Source organism: Tachypleus tridentatus, chromosome 10 (genome assembly GCF_004210375.1).
Source record: "Tachypleus tridentatus isolate NWPU-2018 chromosome 10, ASM421037v1, whole genome shotgun sequence".
NCBI lineage: Eukaryota > Metazoa > Arthropoda > Merostomata > Xiphosura > Limulidae > Tachypleus > Tachypleus tridentatus.
In genome coordinates, this window is record NC_134834.1 from 6693978 (window position 1) to 6709185 (window position 15208).

At 31.0% G+C, this 15208-nt stretch overlaps 1 protein-coding gene across 3 annotated transcripts in view; it reads right to left on the reverse strand.

Moving 5' to 3' along the window:
* Positions 1-1499: 1499 nt before the first annotated feature.
* The window catches only part of LOC143228693 (histone lysine acetyltransferase CREBBP-like), a 44563-nt gene continuing 30854 nt past the window's right edge, over positions 1500-15208 (reverse strand). Inside the window, exons 3-11 of one of the 3 annotated variants that reach the window (XM_076459960.1) lie at positions 14723-14914; positions 12297-12744; positions 11133-11288; positions 10472-10799; positions 10025-10142; positions 9249-9444; positions 7561-7967; positions 2893-2985; positions 1500-1967 (exon numbers count right to left, since the gene is read on the reverse strand). In XM_076459960.1, the coding sequence (XP_076316075.1) occupies positions 1500-1967; positions 2893-2985; positions 7561-7967; positions 9249-9444; positions 10025-10142; positions 10472-10799; positions 11133-11288; positions 12297-12744; positions 14723-14914 (2406 nt within the window). Of the gene's footprint in view, positions 1968-2892; positions 2986-7560; positions 7968-9248; positions 9445-10024; positions 10143-10471; positions 10800-11132; positions 11289-12296; positions 12745-14722; positions 14921-15208 lie in introns of all 3 variants that reach the window. The other 2 variants (XM_076459959.1, XM_076459962.1) reach the window with 2 other exon arrangements.

Genomic DNA, 15208 nt, shown 5'->3' on the forward strand with positions numbered 1-15208 from the left:
AAAAAATTATCTACCAAATGACATGAAATATTTTGCGAAAGCGTTTCATTTATGAATATATTTTTTTAACTTGAAAAAATGCTCACGAATTATTCCTCAACCCAATATAAAAAAGAAATATACAAAAATAACATATCCTTACAAAATAACTTGACTGAGTACTATAAAGCCTTATCTTCTTACATTAAAGAGAGCATGGCTAAAATAAACAGTATATATACCTAAATACACTGTCCAAAATAGAAATAAATAAAAATCCTATAACCAGAGTGCTTTTGAAAGAAGTACTTTTCTTCTCCAGGAGTAAATTGGGACTTCTTGAACCTATGTGTTTTTTTAATATCATCCAATGTCCAAATGATGTCCATATACCTAAATACTAAGTCCAAGAAGTATCAATTTACCTAAATTCAATGTCCAAATAGTGTCTATATACCTAAATACAACAACCAAGAAATATCAAATACAATCAATTTTCAAATGATAAACAGATGTCTACATACAAAGTAAAGATGATACCAAAGTCTCTAAACACTAAATCCACATAATACAAATTATGTTTAATAAATACTTCAACATTGTAAACAAACACTATTGTTTGTTTATATTATTCTACACCAGATTATTATTTGCTTTCTAGAAGAAATAACTGGAAGTAACGTGTTAAAACAAACATTTTTTTCAGTCAATTACTAACTTCTGGTGTTCAATTTTATTAGTATAACCAATGTCTTTCATGGTAAGTTACATATCTCCATGCACAAGTTTGTAACTAAATTATCATTATATCTTTCCAATGTAGATGGGTTAAATTACACATACCACAACCTTCTAGAGGGTTTCACTCAACCTTCTACAGGGTTAAACTGCACATACCACAACCTTCTACAGGGTTTCACTCAAAATTTAATACAATAATGTTATTACCATTGTATTTTATTATAAAGCTGTGTTTTACAAATCTTTTCACAAAACCAGTAAGTAACCTTGTTTACCTTTCAATTAGATTACCATTGAAAAGCAGTGTCTTACAATAAAATATATTATAAACAAACAATATTTCTTTTTTATGATGGCCTTCATTCACCCGTAATAGCTCCAAATAATCAAGTTCAGCAGAGCGGAACTTCAAGTACTGTCCTTCTTTTATATGAAAACTTACCTTTTTTGTTAGGTTTTGGTTTGGGGGGGTGGTTGAGCAGCTTCTGAGACATCTGGTTTGACATCGCTGGCCAAAGTTGGCAGTTCTCCATCATTTGTACTGGCCGCAGGAGTTGACAACTCTACTTTTACAGAAACGGGTCCTTCTTTTCTGGTTGTAAAACATTCAGACTTAACATATCCTGCAGTAGAACTATCATCCGCAGGCTCTTGCTTTGTTTCAACTTTCATACCTTTCTCACATTGTGGAGTCTTAGAATCCTGTTTTATCTCAGCTTTCCCCTCTTTGATCTCAGTGGTGTCTACTTCCATTTTGATTTCTAAACTAGCAGGAGTGGTTACTTGAGACTTAAGGCTGGGACACTGGTAATGGAGGGTGAGTCCATCTTAGATATACTTTGTATTGTTGTGCTAGAACAAGTCACGGTGCACATCATGTCTTTTTTAGAAGCTACTCCCTCGGAGTTACCAGTAACAGACAATCCTTGAGGAGTTGAAACTTGAGAAAACGGAGAGGCGATCTGCTGTGGTTGGTGTTGTTTTTGTTGATTCTCTTGAAGATGTTGCAGCTGTTTCTGGAAACTCTGAGGAGTAGATGGGCGGCTTCTTGTTGTTCCTGGTACCGAGGCTGCTCTCGGGGGCTGCTGGATAGGAGTTTGGTTTGACTGGGGCTGGGGAGTTGATGATTGAGGAATGGGTTGAGTATGAGATGGAGAAGAGGGTAACATCTGAGGGGACAAACCTGGCAGGTGCTTGCCCGATATCTGACTACCTTGTGGGGGTTCCTGGATGTGTAACCTACTGGTCTAGAAAAATAAACATAAATGCGGTAAAAATTACATCATACTTACTGGCCAGACGGTCACAAAAACTTTCCAGTTATTAAGAATACAATCATAACTGCAATTCAGGTAAAAAGACATTCACTATTCTGAAAAGTTAAAACAACAAGCAACTAATGACTTTTCCATCTTCCAAATACAAACATATAAAACTATTGTTGTAGTTTACTACTTGAATCACCTTTTACAATGTCATTCACTAAAAAAATCATTCATGTTACTTTACAAACAGAATGTTTAATATTCTATTATCCAGGCAAGAACTTCATTAAAAATTTTGAACAAAAACACTTAAACAAAACTAAGTAATTAGTATATTAAGAATTTATTAACCTTCATAATACCAACAAGGTTTTATACCATCAGTGTTCACATACTGTATCATACAGAATAATTTTCAGTTTTTTTATGTTAAGATACCCAGATAGCAATCAAATCAGTTAAATCATGAATCCCAGAACTAATATACAAGGATGACTGCTGTATAGATTGTAGTTTTGTACACACAGAAGTCTGAAACCAACTGCATTATAAGATACAAAGAAATCTGGAACAAAACAGTTTCTGAAAATGTATTTAAAAAGTAGAAGGAATTTCCACAGGTTCAACCAGTAATCTTAGAATTCAACTGTGTTTACTACTGTTTTACACACGTTTAATATAAGCTTTAAACATGGGGAAGTCACTGGATGCTATAATGATATATATTTTTAGATAACTTTACGTGCAAGTAAATTAACATGAAAAAATTAATAAAGCATGGCCAAACATTTTCTAATGTTGTATGGATCGAGCCATATCTGTGAAACTTTTTCACTAAAGACTGTTAAGGTAATGAGCTTTCCGTTCACACAGTAACATATCTAAAACTGTCAAGTTTTACACTTACTGGAGATCTGAGATTGCCATAAACAGGTGATGTTATCTCTATCTGACCAGACTGTCCTATAAGTTGGTTTTCCTGGTGTTGAGGTGGCACCAGCTAAAATACACAAATTTACAAAACTAACTACAACATACCATGTGATATACATATTATACATACCATCAATCAGATTATAACATTACATACAACCAAAGTGTACATTACGATACCTTACTAACATTAATTTCACCATGACTACATTACTAGTTATGTCTTGAATATCCATTTCACCTTAGAATTAATCTGGACTTCACGGAAGCAGTACAAGTGAAGTTTAACTTAATAAATAATGTGTCATGATCCAAACATGATTTAAGAACTAATAATATTCTAACAACATTCCAGTATTAAGGATATTTTACTCATTACTTATGCAAAAATAATATTCTCACAACAGTTCAGGATTAAGGATATTTTACTCATTATTTATGTAATAATTATATTCTCACAACAGTTCAGTATTAATGATATTTTACTCATTATTTATGTAATAATTATATTCTCACAACAGTTCAGTATTAATGATATTTTACTCATTATTTATGTAATAATAATATTCTCACAACAGTCCAGTATTAAGGATATTTTACTCATTATTTATGTAATAATAATATTCTCACAACAGTTCAGTATTAATGATATTTTACTCATTATTTATGTAATAATAATATTCTCACAACAGTCCAGTATTAAGGATATTTTACTCATTATTTATGTAATAATAATATTCTCACAACAGTTCAGTATTAAGGATATTTTACTCATTATTTATGTAATAAAAATATTCTCACAACAGTCCAGTATTAATGATATTTTACTCATTATTTATGTAATAATAATATTCTCACAACAGTTCAGTATTAAGGATATTTTACTCTTGATGTAATAATAATATTCTCACAATAGTTCAGTATTAAGGATATTTTACTCATTATTTATGTTATAATAATATTCTCACAACAGTTGAGTATTAAGGATATTTTACTCATTATTTATGTTATAATAATATTCTCACAACAGTTCAGTATTAAGGATATTTTACTCATTATTTATGTAATAATAATATTCTCACAATAGTTCAGTATTAAGGATATTTTACTCATTATTTATGTTATAATAATATTCTCACAACAGTTGAGTATTAAGGATATTTTACTCATTATTTATGTTATAATAATATTCTCACAACAGTTCAGTATTAAGGATATTTTACTCATTATTTATGTTATAATAATATTCTCACAACAGTTCAGTATTAAGGATATTTTACTCATTATTTATGTAATAAAAATATTCTCACAACAGTCCAGTATTAAGGATATTTTACTCTTGATGTAATAATAATATTCTCACAACAGTTCAGTATTAAGGATATTTTACTCATTATTTATGTAATAATAATATTCTCACAACAGTCCAGTATTAAGGATATTTTACTCATTATTTATGTAATAATAATATTCTCACAACAGTTCAGTATTAAGGATATTTTACTCATTATTTATGTAATAAAAATATTCTCACAACAGTTCAGTATTAAGGATATTTTACTCTTGATGTAATAATAACATTCTCACAACAGTCCAGTATTAAGGATATTTTACTCATTATTTATGTTATAATAATATTCTCACAACAGTCCAGTAATAAGGATATTTTACTCATTATTTATGTAATAATAATATTCTCACAACAGTTCAGTATTAATGATATTTTACTCATTATTTATGTAATAATAATATTCTCACAACAGTTCAGTATTAAGGATATTTTACTCATTATTTATGTAATAATAATATTCTCACAACAGTTCAGTATTAATGATATTTTACTCATTATTTATGTAATAATAATATTCTCACAACAGTCCAGTATTAAGGATATTTTACTCATTATTTATGTAATAATATTCTCACAACAGTTCAGTATTAAAGATATTTTACTCATTATTTATTTAATAATAATATTCTAACAACAGTTCAGTATTAAGGATATTTTACTCATTATTTATGTAATAATAATATTCTAACAACAGTCCAGTATTAAGGATATTTTACTCTTGATGTAATAATAATATTCTCACAACAGTTCAGTATTAAGGATATTTTACTCATTATTTATGTAATAATAATATTCTCACAACAGTTCAGTATTAAGGATATTTTACTCATTATTTATATAATAATAATATTCTCACAACAGTTCAGTATTAAGGATATTTTACTCATTATTTATGTAATAATAATATTCTAACAACAGTCCAGTATTAAGGATATTTTACTCATTATTTATGTAATAATAATATTCTCACAACAGTTCAGTATTAAGGATATTTTACTCATTATTTATGTAATAATAATATTCTAACAACAGTCCAGTATTAAGGATATTTTACTCATTATTTATGTAATAATAATATTCTCACAACAGTTCAGTATTAACGATATTTTACTCTTTATTTATGTAATAATAATATTCTCACAACAGTTCAGTATTAAGGATATTTTACTCATTATTTAAGTAATAATAATATTCTCACAACAGTTCAGTATTAAGGATATTTACTCTTGATGTAATAATAATATTCTCACAACAGTTCAGTATTAAGGATATTTTACTCATTATTTATGTAATAATAATATTCTCACAACAGTTCAGTATTAATGATATTTTACTCATTATTTATGTAATAATAATATTCTCACAACAGTTCAGTATTAATGATATTTTACTCATTATTTATGTAATAATAATATTCTCACAATAGTTCAGTATTAAGGATATTTTACTCATTATTTATGTTATAATAATATTCTCACAACAGTTGAGTATTAAGGATATTTTACTCATTATTTATGTAATAATATTCTCACAAAAGTTCAGTATTGAATTGCTGGAGCTGATACTGAATTTCCAATTTTTTTTAAAACCACAGTCTAATTTCAAACCTATGGTTTTTAGATATTAGAAGATTTGTGATTTATTTAAATTTAATTCTTAGAACTTTCAAGTGTGTGCATGTTTTATCTTAGCAAAGCCACATCAGGCTATCTGTCGAGTCCACCAAGGGGAATCAAACCCCTGATGTTAGTGTTGTAAATCCATAAACTTACCACTGTACAAGTGGGGGACAACTTAGAAGTGAAAGTATGGAAGAATATAAATATTTTATCTGTCATATCCACATACCAGTAACATGATTCATTAACACTCCTACGAAAAGTGGGGCCTAATAGGCCCCAGAGCAACTTGAAAGGTTATTAATATTAGACTAATAATTTTGTATTTAAACGAAATTGCCATTTAAATCCATTAATGAATGGATTAACGAGATTTCCACTGTCACTATCTACTATCTAGCAAAACCACAGCCAGGAGAACGGGCTTGGAGAAATCAGGACTAGAAACGTCTTTTCGTAGGAGTGTTAAGCCTGCTGGAATATTAAAACACAACAACTGTTTAGCCCTTTCACAATGAGGTCGGTATAACACACACAAGTTCATCTACACATGTTCACACATTAAGTTTTTGTACTATAATGTTTGATACAGCATGTGTATCTTCACAAAATTTGGTTGACTTTTAGTAATGGTTACAAGTTTTTTATACCCCAAAAAATCAGATATTTTAATAAAATATTTTTCTATAGATTTATTTGTGAAAATAGTCTGTTTTATCACTAGAATTAGTATAAAGTGATTTCATGTAACAATTGTTAAAGCTATTCTTTGTCCTAAATATTTGAGATATTATTTGTGTAATCTCTAAAACTTTCTAAACACATGTCAAATGTTTGTTTTCAGTAAGACTTTATGTTATTTTCTATAGTCTAACCACGTGGAGTCTGTCATTTGATCAATCTTGTAACCATCATAAAAAATAAGGAATTATGCTTTTTCATGCTACAATGATTACATATTATAACACGATAACATGAATGTTTGGTGTATGTAGCTTAAGCCTTATAACACTAAATTTGAACATATATATTTATTATTTATTATTATAATTACCTTCCAATCATACATGCATAACATTACGCACCTTGCACTGACACGGTGCACGTGCACTCAAGTCACGTTTCCAGTAATATAAAACTGATCTTCCCTGTCTTGACTGTGTTTTAGTGAATTTGTATTTTGTAATGTACAGTCACATTTCAATTATTATACATATGTATGTATATAGATTACTACTATTTAGATATAAATTATTTTTCTTAAAATATAGAACAATAAATCAAGTAAAGCAAACAATTATCTCTTCTTGCTACGACCTTTGAACTCAGTTGTTGCTGGATATAGGCTGCTAAGCCTTTTATAGTTTCTCACTTGGAGGATATCAAACAGTTATTTTAAGTTTTATATATACAGTTGAATAACCAGAAAATCATGAATAACTACACTGATACCACAGAATTCCACTATAACTTATTAAGTTTAGTAACTAGGATTTATTCAGATTTTAAAAAACACAAAACTTTTACTTTTTAAGTTAATTTGATATGCCTCCTAGCATGGTAAGAGTTCTTGTAATCACTCCATATGTACATCACATACTGGATACAAAGTTTAACGATGAAAATATCTGCTCTACTCGCAGCCTTAAGAGTTGCCACGAGCTAGACTTACCGAAACTTGTCTTGCTTTCACAGGATCGTTGAGCTGAGAGTAGCCTTCCCGAAGTCCTGAACCAATCTGGGAGTTAGAAAAAGGAATGGTACCGGTTCCAGCACTTATTCCCCCAAGAGATACAGATGTGGTGCTTGTGACATTTCCTGTGTGGGTCACATTATTAAAATAAGGTTGCTGTGGACCAAGAGGGGTCATGGGATGCGTATTTGAGTTTGTTAAATTGAAGTGGCCCTGGTTAACATCCATTCCTGTTGAGTTAGGCAGCTGGTTATTGGTCACACTAGAAAAAAAATCATTTCTTGGTCCAGGGATAGTTATATTTGGTGGAGGTATTCTCTGATGGTTTGCAAGATGAGACATCTCAGACACTCTTGGCTGAGGAGTTAGCAGTGACGGTGACAGATCTGTAAATATTGGTACACTGTTTCAGACTTTCATCAATCAGTACTTACCTCTAGCATTTGTCTTCCAATCAACCAAGTATTGATACTTGTTTTTTTATACAGTTTAAAACATAACACTATCAACAAAGTCTGTGTTTTTGTTAAGGTTTTTCAAGCTTGTATGATGTTTTAAAGATAACTTCAATTTTTTTTTAAACTATACAGAAAACACTACTGGAACAAAAATAAGCTTTTAATGTACATTAAAATATTTTTAAATGTTCAAACTCGTATCATTTAGTTTTTATCTGTTCAGAAAATCAAATCCACAATCTACAAAGTAATGATTCATAAACTATTAATGCCCTACAAACTCAGAATGTTTATACGATGATTACCCATATTACTTATTTTTTTACTCCAGATAAATGGAATATTTGTCTGTTGTCCTGTTTTACAAAAGTTACGACAACAATTAATACAACAGTCATCTTTTATGATGACATTTTAAGATTAAACGTAACACAATAAATCTTAAAATATGTTTATAATGTTGTACAACAATACTATATTGAATCTTCTTCCATATTAATAGGTTTAAGAAAACCATACAGAAAAATTCTGTGTTGCCACATAAGTAAATAACTTTCAGACCTCCAAGATATTTGAATGTTGCTTTTGAATATAGATGTAATGTGGTCCCTGTAGGAATGGAATTATATTAATTTTCTATACTAACAAAATAATTAGTCCATTTATACTGTTTAAAATCAAACTAAAAACATCATCAAAATTTCTGTATTTGTATCAGAGACAATATTATCTTAAGAATGGAATTGTATCCCCAAATATGTGGTTTCCTTACATTTGTACCTGTTTGAGTGAAACCAAATCTGTGGTTTCCTTACATTTGTATCTGTTTGAGTGAAACCAAATCTGTGGTTTCCTTACATTTGTATCTGTTTGAGTGAAAACTCAATCTGTATATGACAACAATAAAATCTTTTGAGAATGAGAAACAGATTAGTTTGATGATAATTTCTAAATACTTTAAATACTTCATTCAAAATAAGGTCCATTAAAAGTTCACAAGAAAGAAATAAGCTTCTCAAATCTGTATTATGACAACACTACTATTACAACATGAAATAAAATGTATGAACGTTACTGAATAAATCAAGCACATAATAAAACAGTACGCAGACAAAACCTAACCTAATTAATTACAGGGGCAAAAACTGTTATCTTCTTGGAGGTTTTACCTTTTCTTCTCATTTCAATATTTATTTCTAAGTCACTTACTTCTGGGAGGAAGTCTCACAGGGCTTCCAACTGGACTTGGTGTTCCCATAACAGGACTAAGTGTTCCCATGTTTGTTCCTATTGACTGCGACTGAGGAGGCTGTTGTCCCTGTTGTTCTTTTCTCTTTTGTCTTTTCTCTTCTAATTCTTTCTGAATTTTGTAGATTTTTTCAGCTAATTTTTGGTAATATTGTTCCTGTAAGGAAAATAAACGTGAATAAAAAATACTTAATTTTCCATATACTACAGGGTGTTCGGAAAGTCACTGTGCAGTTTTGTAATCATATGTCTATTCAGTCTATTTGAAGCCAGCAACTGATAGTGGTGTTTAGAAACAAAATAAGAAGGATCCAGGCCTGTATTGATGTCAACGGGGGTCACTTTCAACATTGTTTATAATTGTCATTCATAGTTACCTCCTGTATTCTATATTGAAACGTGTCTGTTAATAAATATATAAGTGCACAGTGACTTTCTGAACACCCTGTACTATCTACACAGTAAAATATTTAAAGTTTTAAACTTTTGTTTTACTACTTAAATTATGTCATAAACATGTAATACACAAACAAATTTATGCTACTGTTAGACCCAAATCTAACTGACACGCACAAGTTTGGACGTAAGAATAATTCAGGATAGCACTATTACTATTAGCCAGTACAGAACAGCCTGTATTAGACTGATAACAAAGTTATGCATTAAATAACGGCTATTTCTCACTAATAAAACCCTTTAACTTTTGATTATTATTACATATTTAAAAGAACACTCACTCTGCTGTTGGCTTCTTCAAACATGTCCCGTTCTACTTTCCGTGCATATGCAACTAGATTGCCCATTCGTCTGTCCTGAAGGGCAGATGGATCAGGAGTCGGAAAGATCGTCTGAACTCTAAGAAAGTATGCTTAAGTTACTTACAAGAACCATAGTAACATGGCTGTCTTCACAAAAGTTCCATTTTACAGCTTCAAAAAAAACCTATTTCAATTCACTCTATAAACTGTTTTATTAGAATGTGACACAAAAATAACCATCAGCACAGTGCTACTCACCAAATATTTATTTGAAGCTCTTGTTTTTATTGGTAAGTATAGAGCATATGTGTGTGCAGAGTCAATTAACACATGAAATATCTCAAACACAAGGAAACAAAATATAACAATATATTCTAACAAATTTAAAAGCTCCTACACACAGAAAATAAATATAAATAAACATACATTTTTTGTACAAGACAATCCCTCAGGTTAGAGGATACAGAGTGGTGCCAGGCCTTGGTTCTTGAAGACGGTTCAGCTGGAGAAGCATGTACTGCTGATGATATCTGGCTCAGTATTTCACCAGACAGACCAACCGATGTGGGAGTTGACATCAGATTCCTTCCCATCAAGCTAATCTGAGAAGCATCACTCGTGCTGATAAACCCCTGTGACTGAGGCCCCTGGTTAGAAGGTGCAACAGCATGAGGCTGCAGCTGACCCTGACGAGTTGTGGGTGGCTGTTGCTGGTTAGCTGACAAGGAGTTCATGTTCTGCATCTCATTGACCCCTACACCAATAATGTTATAATCAGTGACCCCTACACCAATAATGTTATAATCAGTGACCCCTACAACAATGATGTTATAATCAGTGAAACCTATTACAATGATGTGTTATAGCCACTGACACCTACAACAATGTGTCACAAACAATGATTAAACATACACCAGAAATATTCAGTAACTGTATTTAGCACAACTGCTACATAAGCACCCACTATAAGAAATATGGATAAACTTTAAATTATGTATGTAAGTTCTAATACAACCTGAAGTAGCATTACTGTAAATCACAACTAAAACAGATAAGATTTGAAACAAAGCTATTTCAAAAAACTCACCCTGCGTCTGACCTAGTCCGAGTCTCTGTTGCATAATTTGTGAAGTGACATTATTGTTTCCTACTGCATTGTAATGAAGGCCTAGAGCAGCATAAGCCCTCTGCATATCAGCCGGGGCAGGACCTTGGTTTACCTGGTTCTGCTGCACTGACGTTCCTTTACGTTAACAAACAAAAAGTAAAAAATTCTGGTTTCAAAACATTAGAAATATTGGAATACATAAAAACAGCAATGACTTAAACATCACAGCAGTGTAAGGCTTTAACAGTATATAGTTCAATAGGCTTAAGATACATAAACACAGCAACTTTTGTTTCTTCTACACAGCATTTAATAGATTTGAACTTCATATGGAATTTCTATAAATAATATGATAAAATGATTACATAACAAGATATTTTGTACAATATTTATTATTTTATAAACAGTATTTCTACTTACAACAACAAACCAACACTAATTAAAGACATCACAAAACAAAAATGTATTTGAGAACAGCTGGTATGGGTATTAACACTTTTACTAATAAGACAGAGAACAATGTTATGACCTTTCTAGGTCATCTTCAGGTTAACCTTTGTTTCTCTGCTTTATTACTAAAATTGTTAATACCCATACCAGCCATTCTGAGATACATTTTTATATCAAGTGGGTTTCTCGTCATCAAGAATTACAAAACAATTACTAGCTCAAGTGTGAAAAAAAACAAACTACAACACTTTGAAATTATGTATCATAAAATTAGTGATTATGCAAAAAAACTACAAATTATCCACTGATTATGAAGCAAATTATAACTCTTACAATATACAGCTCAAATTATGATTACTACATTGCTTCATAACAACTTGTGTACTATCTCTCCATATCACAGTGTTATAATAACTACGTTCATCATCAAATTACTCCAACAATTGTAAATTAAAAAGTGTTAGACCAATAATAAAGATGACAGATCGCTGTTATATTATCAATTACAGTATTACAAATTTACAATTACAATATTAAAGTTAATATTCTAGCATTAATTAAAAACTCTGGTGGAAAAATGCTTACAAAATTTGATTCTACCAGGAAATAACATTTATGACCTTTGTAACTGTAAAATTAACTGTAATTTTTTTAGCTGTGTTAACAGCAAGATATTTTACATTTCAGACTCACCAGCTAACTGTTGTTGTTTTCTGTCTGCTTGTTTTAAAGGTAAGCAAACAGGACAGTCGTTTCTTGTACAGTTCTTCCAGTGAGAGATGATTTGTCGTGACGAAGCACAGTGATTTACTTGGCAGGACTTTCCTGCCTGACAAGTCGTCATGTGGTTCAAAACATTTTTCATAGTTCTACAATGAGGAAGCGAGCACTGACGAACTTCTCCGTTGGCTTGGTTTTCACGTCTTTGGCATTTGTGTGCATGCAGCAGTAACACCAACTGCTGTTGTATCAACCTCCGTTTCTCAGAATCTGCCGTTGCAGGATTTCCACCAGCTTGTGGAGCCGTGTTTCCTGAACCTAAATTAGGGGTACTAGAAGGGTTTTGTGGAGGTTGTGGTCCCTGTGTAAGAGTCTGAGGTGTAGACATATTCTGATTACCAACTGGCTGCTGGTTTAGGTGCTGATGAAACATTAAAAAAACACACTCATAAATTCATTATGTTTAAATATCCTGTAGGTTAACACAAAGATATCTGTAATAAACTCTGTTTTCTAGATTATTAAGAAAATAACCATTTACAATATGAAATCTAGCAACTGCTTTGATACTTTGATAGCCAGTTGCCTATTACATATTGAAATACTACAAGAATAAACAGTCATAACTGAATCATGACTAACATAGCCTCATATCCTGAAGAATTAGACTGTTATTTCAATGTCATTAACTTACACTAGCTCAAGTTAATCATGTGGTGTTTGCATACACACAAGCTGCAGAAGTAATTTTTATCCTACACCAATTTCTTAATGTCTGAGGTCTTCCACAGTTTGAACAAAAATTAAGTTTAAAATATTCCTGAAATATTATGTATATGCTTCTGAGAAAACATTGTATTAATAAATATTGTGTATGACAGAAAATACCAATATAAAGCCATGTAACATACTAGGACATTTATACTTTACTTTTAAAACAAAAGTAAGTAGTGTACAGCCATTCCAAGATAAGTAAACAGATAAACAGCAAGTACAAACTAAACCTATAATAGTTTCACTTAAAAAAAATCTTTAACATCCCTAAAAATCCACTCAACAAGAAATCTCAATTTTATTAATGGTTTTAAGCATTTACTAAAAACAAACACCATGAATAAATTGAAAAATAATCCAGGTTTTACTCTGAGTTCTGTTATTCTTTACCATGATTTACTTAGTAGCCAAGCTCTTTCAAATGTTTAGTGAGATTAATAAATATATAAAGCTGAATTTAACATACAAACTATCAACAAAACGTGTTCACAGTGCCTACATATAACTTCACAAAAGATATCCTTACACTTTCAACAAAACCTGTTCACAGTGCCTATATATAACTTCACAAAAGATATCCTTACACTTTCAACAAAACCTGTTCACAGTGCCTATATATAACTTCACAAAGATATCCTTACACTTTCAACAAAACCTGTTCACAGTGCCTATATATAACTTCACAAAAGATATCCTTACACTTTCAACAAAACCTGTTCACAGTGCCTATATATAACTTCACAAAAGATATCCTTACACTTTCAACAAAACCTGTTCACAGTGCCTATATATAACTTCACAAAATATATCCTTACACTTTCAACAAAACCTGTTCACAGTGCCTATATATAACTTCACAAAAGATATCCTTACACTTTCAACAAAACTTGTTCACAGTGCCTATATATAACTTCACAAAGATATCCTTACACTTTCAACAAAACCTGTTCACAGTGCCTATATATAACTTCACAAAAGATATCCTTACACTTTCAACAAAACCTGTTCACAGTGCCTATATATAACTTCACAAAAGATATCCTTACACTTTCAACAAAACCTGTTCACAGTGCCTATATATAACTTCACAAAAGATATCCTTACACTTTCAACAAAACCTGTTCACAGTGCCTATATATAACTTCACAAAAGATATCCTTACACTTTCAACAAAACCTGTTCACAGTGCCTATATATAACTTCACAAAGATATCCTTACACTTTCAACAAAACCTGTTCACAGTGCCTATATATAACTTCACAAAAGATATCCTTACACTTTCAACAAAACCTGTTCACAGTGCCTATATATATAACTTCACAAAAGATATCCTTACACTTTCAACAAAACCTGTTCACAGTGCCTATATATAACTTCACAAAAGATATCCTTACACTTTCAACAAAACCTGTTCACAGTGCCTATATATAACTTCACAAAGATATCCTTACACTATCAACAAAACCTGTTCACAGTGCCTATATATAACTTCACAAAGATATCCTTACACTTTCAACAAAACCTGTTCACAGTGCCTATATATAACTTCACAAAAGATATCCTTACACTTTCAACAAAACCTGTTCACAGTGCCTATATATAACTTCACAAAAGATATCCTTACACTTTCTAAAGGTGCATTTCCAGGCAACTGGAAACGTGGACCCATATTAATTCCTGCTGTTGTGTTAAGTAGCCGAGAAGCTCCAGATAAGACTGAAGTTACAGAGGTAGACAAACCAGGAGACTGAGTTCTAGACACAGGCATGTTGTTTCCAGACACAGTCATCTGTCTCAAGGGACTTATTCCTGGACCCTGTTGCTAACATTAAAACAAATATTATGTTCAATATTCTAATTGAATTAGTCTGTCTTATACTACCAATAACAAATTATTTTTAACCTACATTAAACAGTAAGCAACAAACCATTCGCAATAATAAAAAAATACACATTTGGAAGTTTCCGTTTTAAATTCACAATGATATCGTATCACCTACAACAGACTATATCTGGACAGATTTAGAAGAAGCACGGAAAGTTGAAGTTTAGTGTTATCAACATGTATCAGTGTGTTTATAAACCAACTGTAACACTTACAGTATCCAAC